Below are 14,300 nucleotides of genomic sequence, written 5' to 3'. Positions count from 1 at the left end.
AAGATATTGAAACACTGCTGTAGTATGGTCTTTTATTTTGACACTGATATTTTATGTCACAGTTGGGGTTGTAATACTCCAAAATTTTAATATGGTGTTCATTACATTCCAGTCTTTTCACGTTGTGTTCATCACACTTTAATTTTTTGTGTTGTCTTTGGAGTCCAGAAGGACTACAAGACAGATGCCGAGCTGCTGATTTTCTCCAGGTTAGCAGTAAGCTTCAGCTACGATTAGCTAACGTTAGTTATGTAATGAATTGCAACCAATAGTAGGCCAAAAGAGGGTTAATCAGCTGGGAAGGTTTCAGTGTGATCTCTATTGTCTGGGTAAAAATGTTACCCTATTATCTTGTAGTGTTTTTATCTTAAATAAGGGTTAAATCACCGCATGACAGCTAAATTATTCAAGAATTATGTTAAAAAAAATCACATTTCACTGGATTTTCACAAATCGGGTCCTAAAACAATCTTTGAAATCTTAGTGTAATGCTCAAAGAAAACTTTTGGCTACAGTACATAGATAATCAGAGAAGACTGGACTGTGTGTATAGCTGGATATATTGTATATAACTGTCAAATTGTGACCACATTTACGAATTATTTCCACAAAGTCAAGATACGAAATATTTTTTTTTTGTAATATTTCATAAAAGTGATAATAATGCAAGGCTTGTCAATTTTGCAAAGTAGGGGTTGAGTCCCTTTGTAACCCTTTGTAGGTTCTATGGGTGCACCTTTGAACTGCAAGGTTGTGGGTTCAATCATCCACTGGCATCTTTAACAACGTGGAATGTCTTTATTAAAGTACACCAATGTTTATTTCAATTGTTCAAGATTACTCAGAAGTGCTTGGACCCCAATAATCACCACTTACGGCTACATTTAATGCTTGTGATTGCAGTGTGAATATTTTATTTCTGGTTAAACAGCTGAAGACACAGGTCTGATCCTCATGCTGATGAACTTTAAAGAATAATCATGTCCCTTCCAGTGGGACCACAGAACCCCCGTTCTAGAAGCGCTGTCATCATGTCCCCACAGGTATAAGCCATTGGGGTTTGATTTTTGGCAAGCCTGGAACCAGAAAGCTGAACGATGCCTTGCTGCACAATTATAGTGAGAAGCAGCATCCTGATCTCTATCAAAGGTGGTGAACTTCTGTCCATTGTGATACTCCAGAGAATCACCTGCAAGAACGAAGCGCATATAGTAGCTTTACATTAAATAAAAGAGTGTTTACCAATTACAGGGGTTGGAGAATGAAACTGAAACTCCTGGTTTTAGAGCACAATAATTGATTGTGGTGACGGACAGTTCTGGTGGAAACAGGAGAGTTGAGGTGAACATTGAATTCTGCCGTGATTTGATCAGCCGTGGTTTTATGTTTTTTGGATACAATCCGGGTTAGCACCCGAACATCCCTTTCAGATAGCTTCCTCTTACAGCGTCCACAGTTAATCCTGTTGGATGTGGTTGGTGCTTCTTGGTGGTATGCTGACATTACCCTGGATACCGTGGCTCTTGATGCATCACAAAGACTTGCTGTCTTGGTCACAGATGCTCCAGCAAGACGTGCACCAACAATTTGTCCTCTTTTGAACTCTGGTATGTCCCCCATTATGTTGTGTGCATTGTAATATTTAGAGCAGAACTGTGCTCTTACCCTGCTAATTGAACCTTCACACTCTGCTCCTACTGGTGCAATGTGCAATTAATGAAGATTGAACACCAGGCTGCTAAAACCTAAAATCTCACACTAAAATGACAGGTGTTTCAGTTTCATTGTCTAACCCCTGTATATACATGTTTTTTTATTATCAATTGTGTATTATTTTGTACCCCAGAAAAAAATGGTACATACTGTTGGTTATTCAGTATCTACTAATTTAGTATTTATCATGACAATTTTTAATTATCTACTGCACATTATGGTAGAGTTTTATATAATAAACATATAATGGGTACTGCAATATTGAATTGAATGTTGAATTTAAGTTGTATCTAAGTAACTGTGATTGAAAGTTCTATTAAACAGCACTGACCTGCTCCTCCATCAATAAAACCGTTGACGTGGAGGGTGTAGCCGTAGCTCTCCGGATCCACAGAGAAGGAAGAGTACTGAGCAGAAGCCCATCCTCCATCCCAGTCCTGCATGTCCACTCTCAGCTCGTACTTCTTCCTCAGGGTGAGGTGGAAGAGGTTCTCCAATCCTGAAACCAGCAGGTATATAATACTAATAATTAAATTTATTACTTTCCTCTTTATGCTTTACTACACAGTGTGCATCAACAAGTACAGATAGATCCATTGGTGGAGAATGTTGGACCTGGCATGAGTCAGGGATTGGTTGTTCTGGACAGATCCAGTCATCGGTTGTTCTGGAACAAGTCAGGCATCGGTTGTTCAGGAACAAGTCAGCCATTAGTTGTTCTGGAACAAGTCAGGCATTAGTTGTTCTGGACAGAGTCAGGTATCGTTGTTCTGGAAGGAGTCAGGTTCTGGCTAATTTTCTTTTTTATGTGTGTTTTTATCCTCTGTGATTTTATTCCTGTCCAGAACGATCATGTAGGTGTTTTTTTCTCAGACGTCCTCTGAGAAAATTACAGGCTGAATTATCTACTGTTTTTCTCTGAACTCCGTGCTCCTCCGGTAATTTTAGTCCCGTCTGGGCGGACATCTCAGATTTTCGTTTCGTTTCCTTTAATAAAATAGATATTTGTCCACTGCCGCGCACCGTAATTACACTTTGGGCGTGCCACGGTTTCCATGCAGGAGTTTTTATCACAGAGTAGAAGTGTGAAATATTTCCACACTGCATGCTTCTATTACAAACACAAATTATTGTTTTGTATCTCTGCGTTCAAATTGGTTCACTCACCCAGCCAGTATTCTCCATCTGCAAACCCAAATCCTGTCTTATAATGATCCCAGCCTCTGTAAAAATTCACACTGCCGTCCATTCTCCTCTGAAACACCTGGAAAATATAGATATTCTTATTTTATACACTGAGAAGGTGGAGACATAGTCTCTGATATTAAGGTGAATGTATAAATAATACTCTAAATGTAGGTATAGTGATATATTATACAGTCCATTTTTAAGGTGTATTTTTTTATAATTTACTGATTTTTATCAGAACTCACGGTCCATCCTCCTTTATCTGTGTCCATGTCACAGTGCACCCGGACAGCTGAAGTGGGTCCGATTGGGTAGATGGTGTACACTCGGCTGGGCTGGTTTTATCATGGTTATGGATGTCGGCGCAGTCCAGCGGCAGCGAAAGCTGGGATTGGACGATGACGGGGAGCAGGAACAGCAAGGTGGCGAAAACCTTTTCACATGATTAATAGTCAACTATAGCATTTCATTTGACACCTTCTAATGCTTCTTTCAGCTTTACTTTAGGGTGTTTTCACACCAGAACTATTTAGTTTAGTTAGTAACCCTTTCAGACCCTGCATTCATTATAATGGACATCATGTATTTTATTTACTATAAAACATTTTGTTGCACGTAACTTGGCCCTGGCAAGTTACTGGATGAGACAGTAGTACTAGAACCATTGAGGTAAAGTAACAAGTAATTTAAAATAATCATGTTTTTTTTTTTTTTACTGTTTAGGGATAGTTTATGAAATAAAATGCTCAATATAAAATATATAATATTACACTCAAGCTTCCAATGCAACGGAAATAAAAAAAGATATAATTATTTTAGTTAATTGGATTGTTATATATATTTATAGTAGAATTTAAAAGGTTTTTTGTGCATTACAGATTACATTTTTCCATCACTGTTCTGTTTGTGGTGAGAACATGAGTCTTACGTTGATCTAGACTCGACTTATTATTTTAAACGGCTGTTCAGGTGCTGTTTAACTTAATTTATTATCTTGATAATTATCACCGTTATTTAAAACAACAGTGTCTTTGCTGCTGCTCCATGCTACGCTGTTTACACACTAAACACTGTATGTGCAGCATTCACTGCTCGCGGCCACGCCTCTCGGTTTACTACGGGAAAAAGTGCAAAATGCAATCTTTTCACATTCAGCTTCACACTGCACACAAATATACAAATGTATATATATATATATATATATATATATATATATATATATATATATATACATTTGTATATATTTGTATATATATATGGCTCTGACAAATCAGGGGAGTCAGCACGCTTGCATGGTTTATTGGTGAAGATTTTGGTGCGCTTACGTTTTTTGCCTGTGTGACCAAAAAATAAAGAAAATGCTGCAAGTAAACAAACTTATCAACTGATTCAGACCAGAAAAAGGCACAGATGTCCAAATGCACCTTCAGAGCTTGTCTGAGCCCTGTAAAAGAGACAAACTGCTAACAGAGTATGAATCTCTAAAGCAGATAAACACATTTTAGCATCATGCTAAATGTCAGATGTTGGCAATAGGGGTTTTAAGTCCTCAGTATTGAGCTGTGGAGCAGTGGTGGTTTTTATCCAGCCTCCTGACCTTACTAATATTCCTGCAATCAAATTCTCACCGCAATGCTCCATAATCTCATATAAAGTCTTCTCTGGACTGCAGAGACTGTTACTCCAATTAAAGACCCTTAATTTCAGAAGAAACAATAACATTTCTAGCAGGTCTTCCAAAATATACTTTGTCCATGTACTGTAATATAAAACTCATTTCAGCGTAACGGCTAAAGTTTTCTGTTATTCTGAGCTGTTTGTCCTTTTATAGGCCAAATGAAGTCCATTTATCATCAGGCTGCACATACCTGCACTGTGTGAGAGTTTACACACCTGTAGCACCAACCCGTATCAGACGAGCTGACCTATTTCAACTGCTTATAATCAGTTACAAAGTCTACTTGCACTTTCCCAAAAGTCTATACTTGCACTGTCCCAACTTCTATGTTTGGATTGTCCCAAAGTCTCTACCCATACAAGTAAAATAATATATGAAAAATGAGAAAGTGGTAAACCCCTTTTCTTTAATAAGTTACTCACATATGTTTATTGTTTGAAGGTAAATTGAAAAGAATATTTATAAAAAAAAAGAAAGGTAAAGATAAAAAACTACTGTATAATAAAGATTTAATGAATTAATGCTTTTATTTGCAGTGTAAGAACTTTATACACTTTAATGAATGTTTATGGTTAAACATCTTAAGACACCGGTCTGATCTTCATGCTGAAGAACTTGAGAGAATAATTGTTTCCTTTAAACGTGTTCCACGTAACCCCAGTCCTGGAACCGATGTTATCTTGTCCCCACAGGTATAAGCCGTTGGGATTTGTGTCATAGCAAGACCCGAACCAAAAAGCCCCATGATTCCACTCTGCACAGTTGTAGCCATAAGAATCATCCAGGTCATTATCGAAGGTGGAGAACCTGTATGTATTGTGATAACTCAGAGAGTCACCTGTAAGGGGGAGGGCATGTTATAGTTAAATGTAGATTAGTGCAAAGAGTATAGTTATGGTACTGTATATATATATATATATATATGAAATTTTTGTACTGACCTGCTCCTCCATCACTGAATCCTCTGACGTACATGGGGTATCCATACCTCTCTGGATCCACAGCAAAATAAGAGTACTGAGCAAAAACCCGTCGTCCCTCCCAGTCCTCCATGTCCACTCTCAGCTCGCACTTCCTTAGCTGGGTGAGGTAGAAGATGTTCTGCAGGCCTGAACACCACATACAAACGTTTAGTCCAGCAGACTGTACAAACCTTCCAACAACAACAACAGCAGATTTTAATTGATTTAAATGAACACAGAAGTATTAACATGTGCAGCTGCATAGGGCGCTCACACAGGCTACGGTGTAGACAATGCTTGAGTTAACAAAAAAAGCATAAATCTAGGAATGTTGGAATGGAATCCATTCAAAAGTGTCCATAAGCTTTTGCCGAAAATTTATTTGGCTAAATATTTTTGGATAGAAGCCTGTAACTTGTAAGATATGTGTTTTGTAACCATGCGATTTACGTTTTTTGTAAATGTATCATACATTTGTATAAACATGTATAAACATGTATAAAAATGTTTTTTACCTTGAACTTCTATTACTGTATGTACATTATTATTGTAAGTCGCTTTGCAAAATGTAATGTAATGTAAACCAGCATTTGTGTAAAGGATTTGGGACCAACAATAAACCAAAAAACATTTAACACATGTCTATTAAACAAATTTATTAAGCTTCCAAGATTCAGCCAAATGTTTTTGGACAACAACATTTAGTCTACAATTTTTAGATGGAGCTCTATTAGCCGAAAAGGACTAAGGACAAAATGTAGCATATTTGCATTTCAAGATTTCAAATTTAACCAGATGTTTTTGGACACGGCTCCATTAATCAAAAGTATAAATATACTACTCTATTTTGCCAAATTATTGTGGACAGCAGTATTTAAACAGATTAACTACAATCTAAGGTGGCAGTGGTTTAAAGGACAAACTTTGTTATAGTTTGTGAATTATTCAGTATATTATTTTAAATATTCAGCAGCATTTAACATCCGAAAAATTAGACCGTTCCTGACGCAACAGGCCACCCAACTCCTGGTGCAAGCGGTCGTCATCTCACGCCTCGACTACTGCAATGCCCTGCTAACTGGCCTCCCGGCCTGTGTAGTAAAACCACTCCAGATGATCCAGAACGCAGCAGCACGTCTGGTCTTCAACCAGCCAAAACGGGCACATGTCACCCCGCTGCTCATTGAGCTCCATTGGCTACCGGTTGATGCTCGCATCAAATTCAAAACTCTTACAATCGCCTACAAGGTGATGTCAGAACAGGCTCCTTCCTACCTGCACTCACTCCTGAAGGCTTAGGCTACCTCCCGGCCGCTGCGCTCCTCCAATGAACGTCGCCTCGCTTTGCCAAACATTCACACAAAGCAATCCAGACTGTTCTCATACAGAGTTCCCCAATGGTGGAACAAACTACCTTCCACTACCAGATCAGGAGAATCTCTCACTATCTTTAATAAACTCCTGAAGACTGAGCTCTTCAAAGAGCACTTACTCTCCTAACACCTCTAACTAACTACCTTCTACTACCAGATCAGGAGAATCTCTCACTATCTTTAATAAACTCCTGAAGACTGAGCTCTTCAAAGAGCACTTACTCTCCTAACACCTCTAACTAACTACCTTCTACTACCAGATCAGGAGAATCTCTCACTATCTTTAATAAACTCCTGAAGACAGAGCTCTTCAAAGAGGCACTTACTCTCCTAACACCTCTAACTAACTACCCTCCACTACCAGATCAGGAGAATCTCTCACTATCTTTAATAAACTCCTGAAGACAGAGCTCTTCAAAGAGCACTTACTCTCCTAACACCTCTAACTAACTACCTTCTACTACCAGATCAGGAGAATCTCTCACTATCTTTAATAAACTCCTGAAGACAGAGCTCTTCAAAGAGCACTTACTCTCTTAACACCTCTAACAAACTAACTACTTCTAACCTCATTTCCTTCTTCCTCTCCTTCACTCCTCTATCCTATTATTCCCCTTTGTCCTCCTTTTATCCCTATCCAAAGATGTTTTACCTTTAAACTTATTTTACATAGTACTTGACTATTGTAAGTCGCTTTGGACAAAAGCGTCTGCCAAATGTAATGTAATGTAATGTAAAAAAGCTCACCCAGCCAATGTTCTCCATCCACAGACCCAAAGCCTGCCTTATAATGATCCCAGCCTCTGTAAAAATTCACACTTCCATCCATTCTCCTCTGAATCACCTGAAATACATAGATATTATATTATTATACACTGAGGAGGCGGAGCTACAGTCTGTCATTACAGTGTATTTTGTGATTGGACGATCTGGATCAAAACTCACGGTCCATCCTCCGTTATCTGTCTCCATGTCACAGTACACCTGAAGAATTAATGTTGCGGTTGGGTAGATGGTGTAAACGCCGCTGGGCAGGGTTTGGTCATGCTTACGGATGTCGGCGCAGTACTCCGGCCGCAGATACTGAGACTGTGCGGCAATGGGGAGCAGGAACAGCAGGGCGGTGAAAACCTGAACACATTATTAATAACTAACTATAACAATTGTATAACAATATTTATGACAAAGTGCACTGTATATATCTATAGCCGAGCTGTCAACCGTGTGCGGCTCGATTTAGGGCGTGTCAGTGTGTCTTTGCTTTCGTAAGAACAGGAAAAGTACACCTTGTACAAATGTACTAATTCTCTTAATTAATCATGGGTGTGGGTAATTAATTTTGGGCGTAATGTGAAATTATAAACCAATCAGAGTGTCTCTTGCTCATCATTCTCTTTAAGAGTAGATCAGGTGAGCTCTGTCTTTGGTGGATTGCTATTGTAACGGTGCAGCTACCTGGACGTGTTCAACAAACTCTTCTCAGCAGAGGAAACTGAGCTGCTGGTTGACGCTGTGAAGGAGCTCCAGCAGCTCATTTACGGGAACAGCAATGTTATTTTATTTACTATTCTGTTTATTGTTGATGTAAAAGTTGGGTTTGTGCTGCTGATAGACTGTTGGTGGTAGTAGATAATCTGCCCTGGATAGTAGAGAGTTACTACAACAAAATCAGGGTAAATGCATTGATTGTAGGCGAAACAATACATTATGAGCGAGTACTTCTTCTGCATATAGTGCAATAGGATTACTATAGGTTGTAAGCTTCTGCCTACAGAAAACAAATATACTGTAATATGAAACTCACCTTCATTTCCGCGTGATGCAGAGAATTTTTTGTCCTTCTGGGCTGTTTGTCCTTTTATAGGACATATGAACCCCATGTATCATCAGGCTGCACGTACCTGCACGTATACTGTGTGGGAGTTTACACACCTGTAGTTTCCACCCGTATCAGACAAGGTGACTTACTTAAAACAAGATGACCTAAGCCTTTCAAGTGCTTACAATCAGTTTTGTACAGCTATGTTTCACAGTGTAGGCCTGGTTTGCTGCTGGGAGGAATGGCTGGCAAGAAAGAGGAATGGCTGGCTGATTGGCAGGGTTGGAAGGCTGGAGGGAGAGAGAGATTGCCATTTCCATATTCATTATTTTAAGAATTTAATTAAAACACTATTAATAGCAGGTAATAAATAGTCTTCTATTCAGTTCTTATTTTAAGGATTTCTATGCATTTGTCCTGCATGGTTCTTGTCAACTCTTTCCCTCCTCCCACCTGCCAAATAACCAGCCACTCTCCCTTCTACCTGCCAACCAACCAGCCAACTCCTTCCCTCCTCTTACCTGCCAACCAACCAGCCAACTCCTTCCCTCCTCTTACCTGCCAACCAACCAGCCAACTCCTTCCCTCCTCTTACCTGCCAACCAACCAGACAACTCCTTCCCTCCTCTTACCTGCCAACCAACCAGACAACTCCTTCCCTCCTCTTACCTGCCAACCAACCAGACAACTTTTTCCCTCCTCCCATCTGCCATTATGTTACTAATCTAATAAAGAAAAAAGAGAAAACATTAACTGGGTATGATTTAAAAAGAAACAGTTTATTTCTTTGCAAAGAAAATAAGTAAATAAAAAAGCGGAGAGTTTTTTTAAAAGTTTCATAAAATCTTATATAATATTTACACAAGGTTCAGAATGATCAACCATTTGTAGACGGTACATCAAGATAATGAGAACAAAACAGAAAGCAATTACAGAAGCTTTATTTTGAGATTAATGAAACTTAAATTCAGAACGGCATTATAAAATGTGCCTAATTAGACCGTAGCCAGCGCCCCCTGCTTTTGTGCATGGGAAACCCAATCACTGTGTTTTGCGGTTCTAAGGCACAAGCCTGATTTTCATAGTGATGGTCTTCAGCCCGTACTCATAGCCTTTCCATTGATACCACTCATTACCACTGGCGAAATATGTACTATCAAAACCCCTTATGTACATGCCGTTAGGGTTAGCATAGTGGCATGAGTTATACCAAAAAGCCCCAAGGTACAATTTGGCACAGTTAGCTGATGTTGAATCCTGATCTCTGTCCATTGTGGAAAACTTCTGTCCATTGTTGTAGGAAAGTGCATCACCTGGAAGGAAAAGATAAACACAAAAAATAAACATAAAAAAAAGATAAACATCTCACAACTTTTATAGGTGTGGGCATTTCCAAGCCTTCATGATCTTTGCACTTTCAGAATGTCAGTGGAACTCACCAGCCCCTCCATCGATGAAGCCGCCAATATTCAGTTGATAGCCAGTAGTTTCAGAGCCAACGGAGAAGGAGCTGTAGAGGGCGTAAACCTTCATCCCTTCAAAGTCCTCCAGGTCCACTCTCAGCTGATAGTTCCTCTTGTGCGTCAGCAGGAAGAGGTTCTCCAGCCCTGCAGGTGTGCAGATGTACATGATTAGGTATGCAACATTAGGAAATGCTAACAATACAGCAGTTAGAATTAGCTTGGATCAATGCTAGTTCTAATTCCCAGGGACCTCCATCCTGGATTTAAGATGAGACTGAGATAGTTAGGAATAAAGGTTCTACAGATTCCATATAGATCATCCAGCAGAACATTTACCCACAGATGTTGCTTCAGCTTGACATGTAGATCCTGCTCTACACTTGTAGGTTGAAGCTGAAGCCCAACTGCTCCATAAATACCGGATGGATAAATGCCCTTGCTGTGTGTGGATAAGCTTTTCCTTGCAGAAAAATGCTGCTATCAGATGGAAGTGCTGCCATGCGAGGCAGAAACACATGTATCTGCAGGATGTTCTGCACAGATCACTGAGATCACTGTTAATGTTTCTACTATCACTACTAGGAGTAACTGACTGTCACTGTATGAGATGATTCTTAGATCATCAATCACACCAGCAGTTTACAGTGTGAACTCTTCAGTCCACACCAGCAGTTTACAGTGAGAACTCTTCAGTCCACACCAGCAGTTTACACTGTGAACTCTTCAGTCCACACCAGCAGTTTACAGTGTGAACTCTTCAGTCCACACCAGCAGTTTACAGTTTACAGTGTGAACTCTTCAATCCACACCAGCAGTTTACAGTGTGAACTCTTCAGTCCACACCAGCAGTTTACACTGTGAACTAGTCCAGTTCAAAGGCAGGCACTAAGCACTAAGCACTCACTACGAGACTTCATACTCAAACCTGACACTTCTTTCAGTACAGTAATACAACCCTTCTAAAAAAACTGACAACTAAGGAGAATATTGTTGAGTGCATTATCACAAATTCTTTAATTAATGTTTATAGTAGCAGTCCCAGCATGCCTAGCTGCTGCTTTTATACACCTGTAGACATGGAGGAGATTCAGGAACACCTGAGTTAAATGATTTGGATGGATGAGCGAATATTTTTAGGTAATATAGTCGATATGGTGTAAACTGTAAATTTAAGACTGTTGAAAAAAATCTTCAAAAACCTCACCCAGCCAGTACTCTCCACTCTTGTTCCCAAAGCCATTCTTGTACGCCTCCCATGTCCTGTAGAAGTTCACACTGCCATCGATTCTCTTCTGAAACACCTGAGAAATGGTAATCATTTTTGTAACAAAAATACACATTTTTGTTGAATTTGATCATATTATTAAAATGTTTTTGAACATTTGCTTGACATTATTAAATTTATTCATGTTAAATGTCTTTTTAAACATAATATGATGTGAAAACTTTTGTAAACTCATATTAGAGACAGAAGTTTGAATAAATCTCTTACTGTCCATCCTGATTGCTCATCATAGCCTGTAATCTCACAGTAAACATCCACAGGACTGTCTCTTGTAGGGTAGATTGTAAACACGCCACTGCGCTGAGTTCCATTCCTGGAGATCTCATCACAGTCCTGAGGCAGGATTCTCACAAATACAGGAGCAGAGCTCACCACCAGGGGGAGCAGTAGAGCCAAAATGCAGTACATCTGAAAAACACAGACAGAATATTTTGCAACACTGCAACAATATAAAGGGTGCATACAAAGGGGCTTTTTAATGCATTAATAAAGCATAGTTTATCTATTTCTATATATTTACGAACAATTTATACCATTATTCAAAACAAAACATTAAAGGCATTAAAGAACAATTTCCAATACATAATATGTCTAGTAATAACTTCTTAATTAAAGACAATGTGCTACTAATTTAGTCTCAAAATGTTTTGTAATGTCTCATTTTGTAATGTCTCTAATTTTGTCTCAAAATGTGTTCTGAAGCCTCTGTGTAGACAGCCTTCAAATAAAGTGTAGCCAAACCTTTCAGGAGAATTATAGATTTTAGATTATAAAAGCTTATAGATTGCTTTTATTGATCTCTACAAGAGAAATGTATAACAATAATTTGACTAAAAACATCTAATGTACAGTGTATGCAGAATATTTCAATACACAGCCATGGCTAATGTCTCTTTATAATGAACTGCAATACGTTAAAATGTTTCAAATACAAACAATATTAGCATTAATCATATTTGAATTGAATTGCATTAATAAGAATTGATGACTTACCTGTGCAGTGTGTTGTATATGGTGCAGTGTATATTAGTGATGCTGGGAACTGATGACTTTGTGTCTGTTGGTCTCTTTTTAAGGCTGGAGATGTGACATCACATTTATTATTAGTCCTGGTTTGATTTGCACCTGATAAATCACGTTTCTGAGGAATGAACACGGTCTGCATTCCAGCCAAATTCTAAAGCTAACTACGGGAATATATTTCTAAGTATGAGGATGTTTTCATTCTATATACCGGGAACCCCAACATTCCCCTTCTACGATAAAGAACATAATATAAAAAACAACAATTAATAGAACCACCTTGCTTGTTTCATAGATAACACTTTAACAATAACACTCATATACCAGTATTTAAGACAGTAATAAAACATTGATAAATGGTTAAAAAGTTCCAATAATTATTACTAAACATTATTTAAGAAATAATTAACATTAGTACTAATGTTATTTCTGAAGAATGTTGTGAAACCTCTTCATTAACGATGATTTGGGACATTAGTTAAACTTTTCGTAATGCTAAATAATAAATAAAGTCTTAACTAGTGTGAACTAATTAAGAGATGAATTAGTTGTCATTGTTGGCACTGCTCGATCTTAATGATGCATTTGTCATTCACAGAGATCGATGACTTCTTGGAAACCATACTTTATTCTTTTACAAGCCAACTAGCTTAAATGTTCTTTAGGTTCCTTCAAAAACATATTTTGAAGGTTCTGCCCAGAAAATACTGGTAAGAAAAAAAATGTTTTTCTTAATTTGAGTCACCCTGTGGCTCCTGTAGGCCATTATATATGTATTTATTTATTCTGCATTTAAATTACTTTGATTCTAATATTTTTTGCATCTTGACCTAAATACGGTTACATCATCAGTTTCTAGGAAATAGGCTAAGACATTAAAAGAGGTAGGCTGACTCTTCAACTTCTCAAATATCTTGTGGCAAGTCCGTCCACCCTTCAAAGATTAATGGTAACAAGAAGTAAGACAATTAGTCTTACTGAACACCTAGCCAAAGCATTCCAGCATCTCTGCTAAATCACTATACAAGGCAGGTTGTTTCACTGCATTCCAGGCAAGACATGGGCCATTAACTTGGCTCCAAACTAACACCATCCTATCATGTATGGCCAATAAATAACATCAAATGACACAAAATAAAATCCCCTGCCCTGGATGACAGGTTAATCTGGAACCTCAATAAAGTGTTGCAATATTGGTGGCATATTGTGAGCCCAAAGGCATTCTATTAAATAAAACAAAACCCTTTTTGAGGCATGTTCCACCTCAACTACAAATCATTATGAGCTGGTCTTGCTCTCTCTGGGTGGGTACTGCAGGTGGCGCTCTGTGATGCTGGAAAACTGATATATTAATGTATAAAATGACCTAGTTTTGTAACGAGATTTAAAAAAATAAAAATCAGGTAATCAAGTAAAGATTCATTTTTTCATTTTCCCTAAATTTCTGTTTGTAAGGGGCAACAATTGAAAACTACAAAAGATGAAAACACATTTTTTCTTCACTATGCTAAATGGAAAATAAATGTTACACCAAAATTTCTGTTTTCAAAAAGTATCAGGTCGTAACATTGAACTGATAAACTGTGTCAGGGTTGACCCAGGCAGAGAGACGAGGAGGCGGACGTATGTGCAGGTAAGGTGAGAATTTAATAAACAAAGAGACAAGTAAACACGTAACAACAAAATAACTAAACAAACGAGGGAGGCTAGAGAACATTAAAACTAAACAAACGCTGGAAAATAAACTAGGAATAAACAAGAGAGAGAGACTAATGATAAATAAACAAGTAAACAAG

At 38.2% G+C, this 14,300-nt stretch overlaps 2 protein-coding genes across 3 annotated transcripts; both read right to left on the bottom strand.

Moving 5' to 3' along the window:
- Positions 1 to 776: 776 nt before the first annotated feature.
- On the bottom strand, positions 777 to 8,816 carry LOC103022726 (microfibril-associated glycoprotein 4). 2 transcript variants are annotated; one of them, XM_049469446.1, is made up of 5 exons: positions 8,719 to 8,816; positions 7,860 to 8,045; positions 2,881 to 2,977; positions 2,045 to 2,212; positions 777 to 1,189 (listed from the first exon to the last, which is right to left on the bottom strand). In XM_049469446.1, the coding sequence occupies exons 1-5, from the start codon at positions 8,722 to 8,724 to the stop codon at positions 924 to 926; spliced, it is 723 nt and encodes a 240-aa protein (XP_049325403.1). In that variant the 5' UTR covers positions 8,725 to 8,816; the 3' UTR covers positions 777 to 923. The 2 variants fall into 2 exon arrangements, with proteins under 2 accessions (XP_049325403.1, XP_007238408.3); XM_007238346.4 differs by lacking the exons at positions 777 to 1,189; positions 2,045 to 2,212; positions 2,881 to 2,977 and adding exons at positions 5,088 to 5,417; positions 5,521 to 5,688; positions 7,662 to 7,758 and having other exon boundaries at positions 8,719 to 8,815.
- A 675-nt stretch (positions 8,817 to 9,491) lies between these two features.
- LOC103022412 (microfibril-associated glycoprotein 4-like) lies at positions 9,492 to 12,552 on the bottom strand. Its single transcript, XM_007238345.4, has 5 exons — positions 12,475 to 12,552; positions 11,689 to 11,889; positions 11,401 to 11,497; positions 10,173 to 10,340; positions 9,492 to 10,046 (listed from the first exon to the last, which is right to left on the bottom strand). The coding sequence occupies exons 2-5, from the start codon at positions 11,887 to 11,889 to the stop codon at positions 9,793 to 9,795; spliced, it is 720 nt and encodes a 239-aa protein (XP_007238407.1). The 5' UTR covers positions 12,475 to 12,552; the 3' UTR covers positions 9,492 to 9,792.
- Positions 12,553 to 14,300: the final 1,748 nt, after the last annotated feature.

Source organism: Astyanax mexicanus, chromosome 21 (assembly GCF_023375975.1).
Source record: "Astyanax mexicanus isolate ESR-SI-001 chromosome 21, AstMex3_surface, whole genome shotgun sequence".
Taxonomy (NCBI): domain Eukaryota; kingdom Metazoa; phylum Chordata; class Actinopteri; order Characiformes; family Acestrorhamphidae; genus Astyanax; species Astyanax mexicanus.
The sequence above is the reverse complement of the archived record's forward strand: the minus strand, read 5'-3'. Positions and strand labels throughout refer to the sequence as shown.

Coding starts and splice junctions, on each gene's coding strand:
- LOC103022412 (XM_007238345.4), bottom strand. CDS start 11,889: ATGTACTGCATTTTGGCTCTACTGCTCCCCCTGGTGGTGAGCTCTGCT. Junction 10,341..11,400: donor GAGTGGAGAGTACTGGCTGG/GTGAGGTTTTTG, acceptor GCACACCTGCAG/GGCTGGAGAACCTCTTCCTG. Junction 10,047..10,172: donor CTTCATCGATGGAGGGGCTG/GTGAGTTCCACT, acceptor TTTTCCTTCCAG/GTGATGCACTTTCCTACAAC.
- LOC103022726 (XM_049469446.1), bottom strand. Junction 2,213..2,880: donor AGATGGAGAATACTGGCTGG/GTGAGTGAACCA, acceptor TGCTGGTTTCAG/GATTGGAGAACCTCTTCCAC. Junction 1,190..2,044: donor TTTTATTGATGGAGGAGCAG/GTCAGTGCTGTT, acceptor TCGTTCTTGCAG/GTGATTCTCTGGAGTATCAC.